Source organism: Muntiacus reevesi, chromosome 6 (assembly GCF_963930625.1).
Source record: "Muntiacus reevesi chromosome 6, mMunRee1.1, whole genome shotgun sequence".
NCBI lineage: Eukaryota > Metazoa > Chordata > Mammalia > Artiodactyla > Cervidae > Muntiacus > Muntiacus reevesi.
In genome coordinates, this window is record NC_089254.1 from 9,668,451 (window position 1) to 9,687,476 (window position 19,026).

The 19,026-nt window shown below is 43.6% G+C and overlaps 1 protein-coding gene across 2 annotated transcripts in view; it reads right to left on the minus strand.

Moving 5' to 3' along the window:
* CDK6 (cyclin dependent kinase 6) overlaps positions 1-19,026 on the minus strand; it is a 242,224-nt gene that overhangs the window by 119,213 nt on the left and 103,985 nt on the right. For both annotated transcript variants that reach the window (XM_065938631.1, XM_065938630.1), the window contains exon 3: positions 10,483-10,650. In XM_065938631.1, the coding sequence (XP_065794703.1) occupies positions 10,483-10,650 (168 nt within the window). The remainder of the gene's footprint in view (positions 1-10,482; positions 10,651-19,026) is intronic.

Sequence of the window (19,026 nt, forward strand, 5' to 3'; positions counted from 1 at the left end):
TGAGTTTAAAATAAACAATAAATCTTTAGATGCTTATCAGTGAAGAAGAACTAAAGAGCCTCTTGATGAAAGTGAAAGAGGAAGAGCGAAAAAGTTGGCTTAAAACTCAACAGTCAGAAAACAAAGATCATGGCATCTGGTCCCATCTCTTCATGGCAAATAGATGGGGAAACAATGGAAATAGTGACACACTTTATTTTTGGGGGCTCTGCAAAATCACTGCAGATGGTGTGATTAAAAGACGCATGAAATTAAAAGATGTTTGCTCCTTGGAAGAAAAGTTATGACCAACCTAGACAACATATTAAAAAGCAGAGACAGTACTTTGCCAACAAAGGTTCGTCTAGTCAAAGGTTTCGTTTTTTCAGTAGTCATGTATGGATATGAGAGTTGGACTATAAAGAAAGCTGAGCACCGAAGAATTGATGCTTTTGAACTGTGGTGTTGTTGAAGACTCTTGAGAGTCCCTTGGACAGCAAGGAGATCCAACCAGTCCATCCTAAAGGAGATCAGTCCTGAATATTCATTAGAAGGACTGATGCTGAAGCTGAAACTCCAATACTTTGGCCACCTGATGTGAAGAACTAACTCTTCTGAAAAGACCTTGATGCTGGGAAAGATTGAATGTGGGAGCAGAAGGGGACGACAAAGGATGAGATGGTTGGATGGCATCACCGACTCAATGGACATGAGTTTGAGTAAATTCCGGGAGGTGGTGATGGACAGGGTGGCCTGGCGTGCTGCATGCATGGGGTTGCAAAGAGTTGGACACGACTGAGTGACTGAACTGAACTGAATAATGGTGCAATGGTCCAACCAGTGACACAGAAAAAGCAGAGTTGGAAATTCATTCACAAATTCATCTGTGAAAACAGGGCGTTGTGAAAGAACTTAAAGAGTAGTGAGAAATGATGGTGTTCAACAATAAGGAATACGTATTTATGAGTATGGGGGTGATTTGTAGGTGGGAGGGAGAGGATGGAGGGGTTGGTGACGGACAGGGAGGCCTGGTGTGCTGCAGTCCATGGTGTCACAAAGAGTTGGACATGATGGAGTGACTGAACTGAACTGAACACAGAAAAAACAAAAAACAATCCTCTGCATGCCATGCTACCGAGTCGGAATTCATTCTTTAGACATTGGGGAATCAAGAGGATTTGTTTCATTCATTCATCATGTGTTTATCAAGTGCCTACCATGGGCCAGGAGGGCACTGCAGGAAACACTAAAATAGTACAACACTGAGTGAATAAAGATGGCAGTGTTCAATGTAACAGAATTTCAGTGACACATCTCAACTCAGGAACTTGTACTAGGAGACTAGACAAGCCCAAGCAAACTGAAGATACTCCTATCTTTCCCCCACCTTACAAGGAAACAAGCGGCGGTATCTGTAAAACACCAGAAGCGACATATCCTAAGAATTAGAGAGGATGTAAAAATCCAAGTTATAGAGACATGGTTTTCTACTCAGTTCTAAGGACTGTCTCACACTCCGTTGAAGGCACATGAAAGGACACTTGAGTTAAGGGATTTAGGGGAGACGGAATAATCCCCTTAAATGCAGTTTGACAGACAAGCCCCTGACCAACCACAGAAGGTGCATTCCCATAAGAATACTAAATGGAAGAGGCAACAAAAATTTTCCAGCTTCTGGATCCCTAAGAAACCCTCTGTTTGCAAAACCTCTCTAAAGCACTTGGTCTCCTCAACATTAAGACAATGGTTGGTCTTTACCCTCAAACCAGGCCTCAAGCTTCTGAGATTTGGGCTTCCCCTGTGGCTCAGACAGTAAAAAATCTGCCTGCAATGCAGAAGACCAGGCTTTGATCCCTGGGTCGGGAAGATCCCCCAGAAAAGGGAATGGCAACCCACTCCAGTATTCCTGTCTGGAGAACTCCATGGATTGAGGAGCCTGGCGGGCTACAGTCCATGGGGTCACAAAGAGTCAGACATGACTGAGTGACTCACCTTCAAGCCATCATTCAACTTACTTCTGAGACTTGACTGGCATCACACAGGGTAGACAGAGGTAGGATGAATGTAAATAACCAGGTGACAAGCAGACCCTGTCTACATCATACCTGGCTGAGCTGGCCGAACAGATGTATGGAGGAAGCATATGTAGCAGCAGCATTAAAGTTAAACTGTTTTTGTCCAGAACTAATTCGCAACAGTGATCGCTTATGAAGGAGCTGGAATTAGGTGAGTCAAATGAATGTCTATCTTTTACAAACGAGGAAAGCAGTCATTTGATGAACTTAGCAAGAACACCTGGTGCGATGTGATAGGCACCCGCACGCACACAGGCAGACACAGCTATGGCGGCATCTTGCACGGTGTGGAATACAGGCTCTTTCTTCAGGGAAGGTGCTCAGCGTGGTCAACAGTACCCCACAGGCAGAGACTACCCATCAGATGGCAACTGGAATGTGTTTGATTGCCACTGGGAAAGCGTACCGGAGGATCTGGCTGGCTGCTCGTGTTTGTCTTGGCTCTGGCATTTTCCACGTATCCAGCCCTGGGAATCCTAAGGAAAAACGTGTGCTGTTCCCAAGCGTGGGCACGGCCCCATTGTGCTCCACTTCCCTCGCTGGTGAAAGTGAAAACGAAAGCTGCACAAACGCTCCATTGTGAGCTGGGAAGACCTGGCTGTCTCCCGGCAAGCAGAGGTGGGACGGGGCGGGAGCCGCGGGAGCCTGGCGAGGTGTGTCCTGCCCTTTCGCCGAGGTGCCCTGGCGACGGGTTTTGGGTTTTTTCCATTATGCTCGGTTCACGCCTTTGCTCTGATTTCCTCAGTATGCACTGGCAGGCTTTGCAGGCTTCTGTGGGAGCAGCTCGGCTGCCCAAGGAGGCACAGACCCTGCCAGGTCTCCATAGTAAACACAACACGCACGGAGAGGAAACAAGCATAAACAATTTATTTTCTCCTGTAAAAGATGACATTGTTCTCTGATCCTGGGGCCGGCTTCCCTTTGCCGGCGTGGTGGTGCCAACTGGGTGCTGTCAAGTGAGCGATCCCCAACAGAAACAGACAAAATGAGCAGAGACTGCAGGACGGGCACCTCCCCGGGGCCTGCATCCAGGGAGGATGCCGGCGACCTCTCTGAGCATCTCCCATCCTGGAGGGCGTGAACGGGAGGGCTTCCCTGACCCCAGGGCCTTGCAGGATTCTGCCCTTCTCCTTTACTGCACTTACCTCTGTCTCTAACTCTACACTTCTTGGCATGGCTAACTGATTAAGATTTGCCTCCCCATTTTGAGCTCCACTTCTGTTCCCCACGGTCCCTCGGAGTCACCGACAGTGCTTGGCATGTGGAAAGTGATCAGTATCTGTTGACTGAATGTCACAACTCCATTTCAAACTTTCTACCCTACGATTATCAAAAAGGTTCTGAATCCACAAGGTTTCTTTAGTGTTTACTAAACACTACCCACAGGCTTCCGAGGTGGCGCAAAGGACCTGCCTGCCAAAGGAGAAGATGTAAGAGACTCAGAGTCGATCCCTGGGTCGGGAAGACCCCCGGACGACAGCGTGGCAGCCCACTCTAGTATTCCTGCCTGGAGAATTCCGAGGTCAGAGGAGCCTGGTGGCTATACAGCCCATGGGGTCACAAAGAGTTGGATACGACTGAAGTGACTGAGCACTCATTCTTGCATGCAGTTGCTTCCCATGCGGGCACTGGAAGAGGGCACCACCAGAGGCAGAAGGAGAGGATGCAAGCAATTGGGTTTTTTCCCCTATTTCTTGTATTAAATAATTCTTGTGGAGTGATCTTAAATACGGCATTTTTATCAGTTTCATATAAAAAAATCCCCAAGTGAATTTTTGTAGTTTGTGTAACTATCAAAAAAGTCTTCCCATGTTTACTATTTAGTTGTTATCTTTTATTTCTACAGAGAGGAAGGTGCTTTCATATGAATACATATGTCCTTCAATAGGAAATATAATATAAAAAAAGGAACTTTTGAGAAGGAGAATGTGATTCACTTAGTGAGAAGTTTTACTAAGTCACTGAAACGACAGAAGAATATTCTCATTCTTCCATATGGTACAAAGTGGGTTTTTTTCCCTTCAAACTGTGTGTTAGGCACAGGGATTTGGAGGAAAAACGCTAATTCTCCCATTTGTCTAACAATTGGAAAAAGGCCCTCCGCAAACACTGGAAAGGCACTGTAATGCTTATTGTCCACTGAAGAACAGAAATAGGTTTACGGCAGGCCAATTCTGGACTTCCTCCCAGCATGAGAAGTTACTGATGCCCCAAAAGGAATGACCTCATTTTAAGCTATAGCCTTCTCTCTATCCACAGGTGGCATCGTGGTGGCTGCCCTGGGGAGTAACTCACTCTAGCTGCATAGATGCGGCAATTATATCTGGATATAAAAACATCAACCCTGGTGTCACTCTGAACAGCCCTCAAAGCAGTCTCATACCAACCGGGAGCATGCTGTGTGCACTGTTGTGATCAGGCACTTGGATGATTTTAAGGGAGCAGACACACGCAAAAGAGTTGGACATGACTTAGCGACCAACCAACCAACCAAAATCTACTGAGAATGCAATAGCATTATGTCTTTAAAGACGTGTACGTGTTAGGCAGAACACTCTCCGACATAAAGCACAGCAAGATCCTCTATGACCCACCTCCCAGAGTAATGGAAATAAAAGCAAAAATAAACAAACGGTACCTAACTAAGCTTAAAAGCTTTTGCACAATGAAGGAAACTACAAGCACAGTGAACAGACAGCCCTCCGAATGGGAGAAAATAATAGTAAACATAACAACTGACAAAGAATTAATCTCCAAAATATACAAGCAGCTCATGCAGCTCAATACCAAACAAACAAACAAACAACCCAATCAAAAAGTGGGCAAAAGAACTAAACAGACATTTCTCCAAAGAAGACATACAGACGACTAATAAACACATGAAAAGATGCTTAACATCATTCATTATTAGAGAAATGCAAATCAAAACCACAATAAGGTACCATCTCACACAGGTCAGAATGGCCATCATCAAAAATTCTACAAACAATAAATGCTGGAGAGGGTGTGGAGAAATGGGAACCCTCTTACACTGTTGGTGGGAATGCAAACTAGTACAGCCGCTATGGAGAACAGTGTGGAGATTCCTTAAAAAACTGGGACTAGACCTCCCATATGACCCAGCAATACCACTCCTGGGCATACACACCAGGAAAACCAGATCTGAAAGAGACATGTGCACCCCAATGTTCATCGCAGCACTGTTTATAATAGCCAGGACATGGAAGCAACCTAGATGTCCATCAGCAGACGAATGGATAAGAAAGCTTTGGTCCATTTACACAATGGAATATCACTCAGCTATAAAAAGGAACATATTTGAGTTAGTTCTAATGAGGTAGATGAACCTAGAGCCTATTATACAGAGTGAAGTAATTCAGAAAAAGAATGACAAATAGTGTATACTAACACATATGTATGGAATTTAGAAAGATGGTACTGACGTTCCTACAAGCAGGGCAGCAAAGGAGACACAGGTGTAAAGAACCGAGTTTTGGACTCAGTGAGAGAAGGCGAGGGTAGTAAGATTTGAGAGAACTGCATTGAAACGTATATTACCATATGTAAAACAGATGACTAACCTGAGTTTGTGCATGAAGTAGGGCACCCCAAGCCAGTGCTCTGGGACGACCCAGAGGCGTAGGGTGGGGATGCAGGTGGGAGGGGAGTTCAGGATGGTGGGGGGAGGGGAGGAGAACACATGTATACCTGTGGCCGATTAATGCTGATCTATGGCGAAACCCACCAAAACACTGTAAAGTAATTCTCCTCCAATTAAAACAAATTAATTAAAAAACAAACAAAACAAAAAGTCCATGTGTGCATGTTTGCTCAGTGTTGTATGACTCTTTGGGACCCCATGGACTGTAACCCACCAGGCTCCTCTGCCCATGGGATTCTCCAGGCAAGAATACCGGAGTGGGCTGCCATGACCTGCTCCAGGGGATCTTCCCGACCCAGGGATCAAACCCACGCCTCCTGTGTCTCCTGTATTGGCAGGCAGATTCTTTACTACTGTGACACCTGGGAAGACCCGAAAATGTACATACTTTCATTAAAAAATAATTATTGCTAAGAAATGCTGCCTTCTGCAGCTCATAAATGTTTTTGAAATAGTAACATCACAGATCACCACAACAAATATTCAATTTAAGATCGAAAAAGTTTGAAATATTGCCAGAATTACAAAAAAGTGACACAGAGACAGTACGTGAGCAAACGCTGTTGGAAAATGGTGCTGTGATGCAGGGTCACCACAAACGTGTGTAAAAAATGCAACATCTGCTAAATGCAGCAGAGCGAGGTGCAATAAAATGAGGTATGCCTGTGTTCTTGAAATCCATCTGCCACAAGATTATATATAACCGCATGGGGCATGATTCGTACAGGTCACTTACGTACAATGGAAAGAAGCTCCCTCTGACCTATTCTCTGGTTTTCTATAAATGTAGTTATTTCAATACAGGTCGCAGAATTTGATTTTCAGGGTTTCAGAAACAGTTCTTCACCAGGCTCTGAGTATAATGGGCCCCACTTCTCTTCAACCTCCCCAGCATCTCCCTGCAGAACAAGAGGCCTCATGTACGTGCTTACGGCCACCCCCATCTGCGTGTCTCCATCCTGCCCAGCGTCTGCAAGCTTCAGCCCCTCAGGTGTGCGGGGACCACACGGGTGGCCCGATGTGCTTTTAGGAAGGAGAGAAGAGCCTGTGCGGTCCCCATTCGGTCAGGGAACTCCAATGCCTTGCGTGTGGCTGGCTGAGCGTGGGCGTCTCAGACCAGAGAGGTACCTGGATTCTGTCCCCATCAAGGGAGGCGTGGCGAGAGCAGGGCCAGAGCTGGCTCCTGCAAATTGTGAAACCCAGGCCAGGGAACCCTCCCGCCTGGTGCTAGGGTCTTCACTGTAGCCATCCATATGGTGATTCTGTACCATTTACAGAAACAAGTATGAAGCACTTTTCCCTCTGAGGTTACATGTGCATACCTGACTGGATGCTGTGACAGCAAGACCCCAGTTCTTCCTAAGACTCCTCTGTGTCACGGGGGAGGCACCCACTTAAGGGTTCTTTATTGTTGTTGAGTTACTAAGTCATGTCCGACTCTGTGCAACCCCTTGGACTGTAGCCCACCAGGCTCCTCTGTCCATGGGATTTCCCAGGCAAGAATATGGAGTGGGTTGCCATTTCCATCTCCAGGGGGACCTTCCTGACTCAGGGATCGAATTCGAGTCTCCTGCATTGGCAGGCGGATTCTGTACCGCTGAACCATGAGGGAAGCCCTAAGGGCACATAAGCCTCCCTTATCAGATGGAAGACAAGCCAAACCAGATCATTTGGCCTTACGCTACACCAACTTTAGCCACAACTACAGTCCAGACTTAGGACTGCCCTAAATTAATTTCTAACCAAAAGGCCAACTGCTTTAAGGAACTTAGAACTTGATAAACAAAATCCCTAAATAATTACAAACAAGACAGAAAACAGTCTTATGAAAGGCATTAATAAGATGCTTCTTTGGAAATAATGCAGGAGGAAGGTGGGATTAATTTCTGCAGGGGGTACCAAAAGAGGAAATCTGAGTCAGGCTTTGGAACAGAAGTTATATATTAGCGTTTCTCATGGTTGTAAAATGTCAGTTTCGAATCAGTTAACTTGTAATTTCTTTAACATTCCACAAATCAAGTTGATTCCCAGTTCCTGTATGACATAACCCACTAAAATATGCGTATTTCCAGGAAGTGGAGTGTAGTCTTTTTCTCTTCGAGAAATGCAAAAAAGAAAAAAAAAAAAAAACCAAAAATACCAGTTCAGTTTAAAAAAAACAATTCCAAGTCTATATGTCACCATGTGTATGTAAACCAATGTATCACTATAGAAATGGATTTTCCCTTAAAAAGAAAAACAGTGGGAAAAAGTTTAATGCAGCATTCTACAGGAATCATACATACTCTTTATTCTTAACATTAAATTTCAGCTATTACTGTTTCAAGTATAATTTCAATTTGTTCCAGTGTCTTTTCCGATTGCTAATCTTTTTTATGTCACATAAGAATTATTTTATGTCACATAAGAAGTATAGAGTATGCAGTACAAGCTAGATACTGAAAAATCAGGTATTTATGATTGCCTTTCCCCTTTTCTGTATGAAATCATTTGTCTCCATTTTCCTGTCTGAACATATCAACTTTCAGTGAGAATGGAATGTTAATTGGTGTTACGCACAAGCTGGGCTATCATTTCTCAAATTTAAGAAGAAGAAGAAAAAAAAAAATCAAAACAAACCCAACTGGGTTTCCTGTTTTTATTTACGGTTTTCAGTGCCCCGTTGAGGGGGATTAAAATAAAGTGGTTCAGTTATGGCTCATCCTTCCTTCAATTAAGCTACCCAAGGAGACCAGTTCCTTCCATCATCTGTCCAGATCGCAAAGCCTATTCAAGTTTCTCCCCAGGGCCCCGAAACAACATACAAAACTACTTCCTAGGGAAGCCGCAGCCTACCTCACCCTTCCCACTGGGGAAACACACAGACTCAGCCCTTTCTGGTACGATTATATAAGCATACAAGGACTCACTTGACACCACCCAAATCGGAGATGTGTCCTTTAAACACCATTCTGTGCCCACTCTTCTCAAAAGTGATAGTGTGTGCTGGGCAAACAGGAAGCAAGAATGCTTCTGTCTCAACAAAGGTGACGCATTCAAAGGAATCTTCTGTAAAAAAACCTCTCTTGCCCTAGCTATAGTGTAGAACACTGGGAAACCATGTGATCTGACATGTACCAGGTTCCAGCATCTGTATTTCGGGGATGAGGAAGCAGAATACTTTTGCAAATTGAGTGTTTTTCTAAGGCAAGTTCTCTCTGAGAATTTCCAACTCCCCTCTTGAACTTTTACTTCTCAGCTGGGGCATTACTGGAATTTGCGGAGGCAATTCTTTGTTAGGCAGAATATTAGCCACCTTGCAGCCGCCTCCACCCCCCAAGTTGTTATGATGACCAGAGATGCCATCATACATTTCTCAACCACGTCTCCCCTCCCCCCTCCAGCGCCACCCTTGACTGAGAACCACTTTGAGGCTAAAAGATGGACAATACGGTAAGATACATGTTTCAGTGCTATTCTCTCAAATCATCCCACCCTCACCTTCTCCCACAGAGTCCAAAAGAGACTTTATTATCTGTGTCTCTATTGCTGTCTCGCACACAGGGTCATCGTTACCATCCTGAAATATGTATATTACCATATGTGAAATAGATCACGAGTCCAAGTTCGATGCAGGAAACAGGGCACTCAAAGCCGGTGCATTGGGACATCCCAGAGGGATGGGGTGGGGAGGGAGGTGGGAGGGGGGTTCAGGATGGGGGACACGTGCACCCGTGGCTGATCCATGTCAATGTCTGGCAAAAACCACCACAATACTGTACAGTTATTAGCCTCCAATTAAAATAAATTAATTAATAAAAAAAGATGGATAATACATAGACAATGACATATTGACCCACGAAGATTCTTTTACTTAAGGCTTAATGTAAAGCTTTGGGGGCAATGTTTGTGGTGTTCATGGAATCAGAAGGATTCTCTGAGCCCACATCCACGTCCTTAGCACAGCAAAGGGACATTCCCTGGCTTAAAAAAAGAAAAAAAATCTATGCATGAATTCACTGTATGTAAAACAGGCCCTTCAAAGACAACGGTTTATTAGTGCTCACTTCCAGGCTCCTGTTGTATATTTTGGGTGTATTTTCACCACAATTCATCTCGGAAACAATGAACTACATTAGGAGAAACAGAAGCTAACCAAAGTCAGCGGCTATTATGGTTTTATGTCTGCATGAGACACAAAAACCAGAATATTACAACTGTCCTCCTTGGCCAAAATAGAGCCTGTGGGTCTGCGCTTTGTGTGGCGAACGGGGAGGCACTGCCTGCTCGCGGGTCATCCAGGTTCACTGTAAATGCAATCTCTTCTTCACAGTCGACACCACAGCCTCACAGGAAAGCTCTCACACACCTGCGCAGGTGCCTGGCTGTTTGTCAGACGAGGACAGGGACACGTTCTTGGCGCTTTCTCCTCCCTGGCCTTGAGCTGTGTCTCCCCAGACCCTACATATGCCGCCCTGGAAACAGTGGTTATGGCAAAAAGCCATATGGCAAAAGCATTGGGAAACTTGTAACTGATTCCTTTCTAGTGGCTAAGAAGCAACGGTCTATTTCTGCAATGGGTTCTGTCCACAACAAGACCAGCCCGGATGTGTCAGCAGTTGTAAGCAGAACACTCTCTTCCTACCGCCTGCCATATAAAAGGGCAAAGACACTCTGTCCACAAACTGACCACGGGCAGTAATAACATCAGGGGCCCGGAATGGGGGCAGTCTGTCACTCCAAAGAGGATGATGAAGTTGAATGAAAGAACAGCGCTTTCTCACTCACCACCGAGGTAAGAGCCATCTGGAAACTGTAGATGCGAGCGAGGCCGAAGTCAGCCAGCTTTATTTGTCCACTGCTGGTCACCAGAATGTTCTGTGGCTTTAGATCACGATGCACCACTCGGTGAGAATGAAGGAAGTCCAGGCCTCGGAGAAGCTGAAACATCATGTCCTAAATAAAACCGAGAAACAAAATCAATCAATCGCCAAAAGAGAAATTCAACGTGCTGAATTCCCAGCACTCAGACCAGTGTTTGGCACAGACAAAGCATCTGCTAAATACCTGCTGAATGAATGAGTCTGTCCCCCTTCCTACGGCTCCACTCTCCCAAGCTCAAGATTACTACAAATGTGTCGCTCTCCACCTGTATTTGATTAATGAAAGGATGATTTAAAAATAATTTCAGGGACTTCCCTGGTGGTCCAGGGGCTAAGACTCTGCACTCCCAATGTAGGGAGCTCAGGTTCAATCCCTGGTCAGGGAAGTAGATCCCACATGCCACAATTAAAAAGTTCACATGCCTCAACTAAAGATCCCATGTGCTGCAACTAAGGCCTGGCGAAGCCAAATAAATATTAAAAAAAAAAAGTTTCAGATGACATAGGAAATATCCTGGAAGGATATATACCAAACTGCTGTCCAGGGTTAATGGTAGGGAGAGAAAGCAGCTGGCGAGAGAGGGACATTTTCCACTTCACAAACTTTTATATGATTTAACTCATGATTTCAATAATTAAAATCCAGTAAACAATGCTAACAGCAATGAATATTTTTATAACACCTATTATTTAGCAGTCACTATGTGTCAAGTACTGCTTTAGTAATTCACTTAATCTCTACCACAACACTGGGGTAAATAAAAGAAGCTGATACATAGTAGGTGTATGTAATTAGCCCAAAGTAGCACCACTGGCAATAAAAAAAGAGTCTTGATTTGAACCAGAGTCCAGGAAAACTGGATTCTAATTCCCAAGGCACTCCTTTATTAGGTCAATGATCATACGAGTATGGAAAACCAGGTAAGCAGTGTAACCTCACCAAGCCTCACTTTTTCTGTCCATAAAAACAAGAAAGTGACAAAACCCACCGCAAGGATCACGGTTTGGAAAGCACTGACCGCAGCAGCACCTACTGCAGACCGAATCAGCCAGCATGGAGGCATCTGGACCAGGGTCACACCTTCTTCTAAGTTTAGAACTTATAAAAGCAGATACAATATTTTAAACTCAGAAACAGTATCGGATGGAAAGAATTTAAGATAGTGAACGTGATATGACCCTTTGAAATCTGGAGGTTCATTAGACAGACCTACCTCCTCCACCCCACATAAAACCGTGAGAATGGCGTATAAAGGGAGGATGGAATTAATTTGGCTCTCATAAGGGTTAGAAAAAAGCGTAGGCAGCATCAGGGGCTTCAGAGCTGGGAGGGGCGGTGAGCACACACTTGCTCACCAGTTGGGCTGTATTTGGTTATTGACTTTACAGTATTGGTATTTTCTTCAGGGAGTTCTATCTTTAGCTCCTGGCTTATTCAAAACCAAAGCCTGAGTCTTCCACCTATAAAAAGGAGAAAATGGGGCCTACTTTTCACAATACGAGATTTAAATGAAGTAATGCATGTGAAGAGGCTGTGTAGTTTGCAGGAAAAAAATGATCACCGTTGATGCGTCCCATTTCCTGGGGGAGACCGAGTCAGAAATAACCAGAGGAAAACGTGGCCACCGTCATAAGGTCAGTGAACAAAGCGCTACGTGGGGATGACACAGGTGAACTGGAATTCTTTCCGAGTTCCACCTAAATGGATCTGATGAACTGGCCGGGGTTACCTTCTAAGTTTCCAAAGATGAAAAGACCAGACTGCACTGTCGAGGGACAGGGGTCCCAGACTTAAGAATCACTGAGGCTACAGCAACTTGCAATTGTGAAAGTGAAGCACAAAATGTTAATGGAAGTAACCTTCTGTGGCACACAAGCCTTTATTGGAAACACATGCACACGACTTGCATGCAGTGGGTTTTAAACAGCATGACTAACCCAAAGTAATGTCATGCTGGCTTGCCATCTTTAGCTTCTTATACACTAAGCACCAACCCTTTCAAATAACACCAAGAATAAATGTGCTTGATTCATGTTTCAGTGTTCAAACAGTGTAAGGGTAAAAATCTGAACCAAGTAATTACTAATAAGGCCCATCCAAATTTTTACGTTGGAGAAGACTCTTGAGAGTCCCTTGGACTGCAAGGAGATCCAACCAGTCCATCCTAAAAGAGATCAATACTGGGTGTTCATTGGAAGGACTGATGCTGAAGCTCAAACTTCAATACTTTGGCCACCTGATGTGAAGAATGACTCATTGGAAAAGACCCTGATGCTGGGAGGGATTGGGGGCAGGAGGAGAAGGGGAGAACAGAGGATGAGATGGTTGGATGGTATCACCGATTCGATGGGCATGAGTTTGGGTAGACTCTGGGAGTTGGTGATGGACAGGGAGGCCTGGCGTGCTGGTTCACGGGGCCGCAAAGGGTCGGACATGACTGAGGGACTGAACTGAACTGAAATTTATAAAAAGCCTGAACTGGGTGCTGCGCGTAGTCACTCAGTCATGTCTGACTCTTTACAGCGCTATGGACTGCAGCCCACCAGGCTCCTCTGTCCATGGGGATTCTCCAGGCAAGAATACTGGAATGGGTTGCCATACCTTCCTCCAAGGAGATCTTCCCAGCCCAGGAATCGAACCCAGGTCTCCCGCAATGTGGGCGGATTCTTACTGACTGAGCCACCTGAGTTTAAAGGTATACTGCTTTCATTCGTGTATTTACACAGCCCTGGTAGCTCAGCTGGTAAAGAATCCGCCTGCAGCGCAGGAAACCCCGGTTTGATTCCTGGGTCATGAAGATTCCCTGGAGAAGGAAACAGCTGCCTGGAGAATTCCATGGATTGTTTAGTCCATGAGGTCACAAAGAGTCAGACGTGACTAAGAGACTTTCACTTCATAGCACATACTATAATTTTCTTAGTTATAAAATTGGTCCATGCTTAATGCATGTAGAAATCTTTTTTAAAAATTCATTAAAAATCCAGAGGAAGAAAATAATCATGCAAAACCCCACCACTCAGAAAACAGAGAAAACTCTACTGTTAAATAACTTTGTCTTTTACGTCTTTTAAACAGATACTGGTATATCTGCAAGTGTAAGTATATCTATTTAATACTGAAGCACTGTATATAAAATATATCATATACCAATATATATAACATTAATATATAAATACAACATATTTTTAAATAGAAATTGTTATTATTTGGTACACATTTCACAGTTGCTTTAAAAGGATTTAACAATTCATTGTGAATATTTTGCCACTTCAACAAAATTCTTCTAAAATGTAACTTTTTAATACAATATGATTTTTAGTGGCTGCATAGTTTTCCTTCTATGCCATAATCATAATTATTTGGTTTTAGGCTGTGTTATTTTGCTACTTACTCTAAGAGTGTAGTTCTTCTCTATTTAAAGGCAAATGTAGATAAAAATGACTTGTTAACATCATAGGAAAGTGCGGTTTAAGCAGTGAGAACACACATACTGGTCTAATGTTTGACTCCATGTAAATGACACCCATGCATAAAGAGTTGGTTCTATGTAAGAATGCCACTCTTTAGATTTTATCAGGCTACTTAATTTTTTTTTTGGTTAGCAAACTGGGTTTTCTTTCACACCCGTAACAACCAGCTATAATTAGCGTTTCGAACTAGCAAAACTTGAGTTAATGATTTTTTTAAAAATTGCCAAAAATCTCGTTTTCTTCACTAATTCAAATGCATTGATGCACTGGAGCATGACGGACTTGTAACTCTGGTCACAAATAAGAATAAGAACTCTGGTCCCAATTTCTGAGAATTATATGAACGAATAAACTGTAACATTAAACAAAGAAAGGGAAAAAACCCACCTTTCCTTCAGCATCACAAATGCTTTGATCAAAGACATCTCAAAGGATTCTCTACTTAAGCTTATTATCTGTTCCACCTCAATTTATAGTATCGTGAGACATACTTTTAAATTAGCTCCTCAAGATTTTAATCTAAATTAATCTGTCTTATACAAGACTCAAATATTTCACAGTAATCCCAGTGATGCAATGCAATGAAACTACGGATACTGCCAATTAAGTTAAACATAGGTTTAAAACCTTTTAATGTTACAGTGCCCAATTCTGGTATAAAAGGTTTGAATGTTTAGTCCCACTAATGATAAACAGTCACTGGGGGCCCGCACTCTGCCTTTCTGAAACATGTGACGTGGGAGCCTGTTTCAACAGGACACCATCCTGGAATGAAGTCTGGGTCCCAGTGACTTCAGATGGGGTTTCGTCCTTGGCCTCCCTTAAAAAGACTCCAGACTTCAGTCTGAAGACAAGTCTTCAAAGCCTTGTAACAACAATTAGTTTCTCTGAGGTGTTCTAGAGCTCTCATTCTCTCATTTCTTTGAAAATAAAACAAACAGGCAAACTGAAAATCTACCTCAAGCTTTTGTAATGGGAAAAAGTTTTATCATTGGGTCTTTTTTGTCCCAGCGACAAAAAAAGTGGTTTCAAAAGATACTTAAAACACCAACTTATATATCATAAAGTAAATCACAGAAATGACAGCTCTCAATAGACAATTCTGGACTTTTGGATATATCTACCTAAATCTAGGTGATGTATCCACACCGTCAGGTTTCAGCAACAAAAATATATGTCAGTAGTTTATTGATTTAAACAGTTAAGACATATACAGCTTGTACAACGTTAATCATTTGTTTCTCCTTAGGATGTATAAACCACAGTCTTTTCAAATTTATTATCCAAGTTTTAACAGAAGCGTCTATTTATAAACGATTTGTTGTTTCGTACAAAGATCTCCTATCCAGTTTGTTTCTTATGAAGGATGTTAGAGGAATCTCACAGATCAACACAATAAAGGTTTTTGTGGTTTTTTTTTTTTTTTTTTTTTTTTTACCAACACTAAACTAATAACATGTTGGCTGGCCTGCAGTGTAGGAGAGTCGGGTTCAACTTATGGGTCGGGAAGATCCCCTGATGGAGGACATGGCAACCCACTCCAGTAATCTTGCCTAGGAGATTCCATGGACAGAGGAAGCTGGCAGGCTACAGTCCAGAGGGTCACAGAGAGCCGGACACAACTGGGCGACTAACAGTACACACTACTATAATTGTAAGAAGAGAAGTAAAAGATCACATGATGATGAGATCATAAAGCAGAAGACTACTGACAATAGTGAGGGCTAGTTTCAGGATCTCTTTTTCCTCTTTTTGATGATTACAAGTATATATTTTAAAATTTTAATTGTGGTAAGATATATATAATTTCCCATCTTAACCAATTTTAACTGTATACTTTAGTAGTAAGTAAATTCAAACTGCTGTATAACCAATCTCCAGAACTTTTCCATCTTGCAAAACTGAAACCCTACTCTATACCCACTAAACAACTCATTTCTCCCTTCCTTCCAGGCCCTGGCAACCACTCCTCATCTCTGTTTCTGCGAATCTGGCTACTCTAGATACCTCATGTAAGTGGAATCATAATGTATTTGCTTTTGTGACTGGTTTATTTCGTTCAGTGTAATGTCCTCAAAGTTCATCCATGTTGTGGCATGTGTCAGAACTTCCTTCCTTTTAAAGCTGAATAATATTCCACTGTCTGGACTGATGACATTTTGCTTATCCATTCATCTGCTGAAGGATGAATCTGTATTATTTTGGTTACTGTAAGAATATGCTATGAATGTAGGTATATAAATCTAAGTATCTCTTTGTCACCCTGCTTTCAATAATTTCAGGTATATAGGCCCACAAGTGGATTGCTGAATCTAGTCCCAGGATCTTTTTAAAAAACCACAGCTCTCCTGTAAAATGTGGTATAACATTACTGCATAAGCAATGAAGTAAGGGGTGACACAGCCTGGTCCTGGGCAGTCCATCAAGTGGCTTCATTCACTCCCTCCACTTGTGTGCTTAAGGAGAATCTGCCTGAAGTCACGCTATTAAGCGTGGTGTACGGTCTATGCCGTACTCTACCCGAAACCTGAGAGCGGCGTCTCCTGCTCTCACTGACCGAGTTACAGTGCTAACAACAGGCTGCAAAGCCGGCATTCCAAACTTCTCACTCTGGTCCTCAGGAGAACCCACAGAACGCTTCACCTCAAATCACGAAGGGCAAAACACACTCCAAAAAGGCAAGAGGAGGGTTACAGCGGGCTCCCTAAAGCTTCAGATTAGCTGGAAAGTAAAACTGGTACACTGAAAGTAAGGAATACATGGGAGGCCCTGGAGATCAGCCATAAGTCATGGGCCATTCGCTTCCAAAGGGAGGAGGTGAGCTGGCTGCGCAAAGGGAGGCCTGGTCTGGGCTTCTTCAGCAGAAACAAAGGCAAAGCCCCTCACAGCACGCGCTGGCTCTCTCACTCCCATGGCTTCTAGGCAACTGGATGAAAGCACAATAAAAGTCATTTCCTACGTAAATTTTATTAACAAAATACATATTCTGAAGAGAGCGTAAAAAGGAGCTATACGTATTATTCAATCCTGGAACTGACGATAATGTTGAGTAAGTAAAGGATCAGTCCCAACTAAGTGGAAATAAGAAAATCACAACTGATGTTCACCAAGCCCGGAAATACTGTTGGTGTTTGAGGGACAATGCAATGGCTAAGCAGACCGTCTAAAAGAAGGAATCATTACCTCATCATGATGGCTATTACTAACCCACACTGGAAAGTCGTTGGGAACTGAAGCTACAAATAACAATGTCAATTATAACTTCCTCAGATTGGGATGCAAAATCTGACATTGCATAAATAAGAAAATACAAAGTGTAAGGACCTAGGTTGCTGGCTAATGACTCAAAATGGTTTTTTGTTCTAGACAAAACATAGATCACACTGTTTTGTGATCCTTTTAAATTCATTTAACTATATACTGTGGCTATTTCCCCACTTCAAAACATATTCTTCATAATAAAAAAATTTAACAGTAAGCTTTTCTTAATAAGTTTTTTTTAAATTAATTCATTTCGCTGTGTCGGGTCTTCGTTGGGTGGTGTGTGGGATCTTTCATTGTGGCCCACGGACTCTCGAGTTGTGGCCCACAGGCTAGGAGTGTGTGGGCTTACCTGCTCAGCAGCACCTAGGATCTTAGGTCCCTGACCAAGGGTCGAACCCTGCATTGCAAGGTGGATTCTTAACCACCAAACCACTGGGGGAGTCCCCAAGAGTATGCTTTTTAGTGACTGCATCTGGACAAAATACTGTCATCCTGCATTTTCCTTCTCACTTCCCTCAAGTGAAAGCTTGTCTCTCACTCCACACTTCCCTCCTCTCCAAACGAGACACTATGCTAGAGACGTTGCTTTTCCAAAGAGTAGAGCATATGATTGTTTGACTATATTGTTGGGTACCTGTCAGGAAGGACTGGACCATGGCGGTCACATTCCTGTTTGCTAGGAGTGGATCCAGACACCGACATGAGACCCAGTCCTAGCTACTGAGACATATAGGCACATTTCAGAAAGTACTGTTCCCCTAATAAGACCACTGCAGAAAGCTCTCTGCTGTACTTCCTCCTCATCCCCCAGCCCTCACTCTTCACCTGTGCACCTTACTCTAAATGATGCTATTGCTTGAGGGCAGGAACTTGAGACTGTAGCAACCACCTTGACAAGGAAAGGGAGATTCCATCTGCACACAGGCCATGTCAGAGGGTAATGAGGGAAAGAGTCTGCTCTCTGATGACATCGCGAATAGCAGGACCGACTTCGGGGCTGCCCACCACTGGCCTCGTAGTTAGGGCAACAATGCTCTTGTGTGCGTGCTTGCTAAGTCGCTTGTTGTGTCCGACTCTTTGCAACCCTGTGGACTGGAGCCCGCCAGGCTCCTCTGTCCATGGGATTCTCCAGGCAAGAATGCTGGAGTGGGTTGTCATTCCCTCCTCCAGGGGATCGTCCCGACGCAGAGATGGGAAACCGAGTCTCTTAAGTCTCCTACATTGGCAGGTGGGTTCTTTATCACTAGTGTCACCTGGGAAGCCCAATAATGCTCTTGAAAGTGAAAGTGGCTCAGTCGTGTCCGACTCTTTGCAACCCCATGGACTATACAGTTCATGGAATTCTCCAGGCCAGAACACTGGAGTGGGTAGCCTTTCCCTTCTCCAGGGGATCTTCCCAACCCAGGGATTGAATCCAGGTCTCCCACATTGCAGACGGACTCTTTACCAGCTGACCAGGGAAGCCCAAAAATTGGCTTGTGGGATCTTAGTTCCCTGACCAGGGGTTGTACCTGGGCCCCCTGAAGTGGAAGCGCAGCATCATAACCACTGGATTACCAGGGAATTCCTGGCAATAATAATGCTCTCACTTCAAGACATTTCTTCATCAAGTGTTCTACAACTTGCCATCCATTGTTCTCACAAGAACAATTGTGACTTGTTCTTACTATTTTCAGAATAACTGAAAATCATTCTAACAACTCAAATTATATTA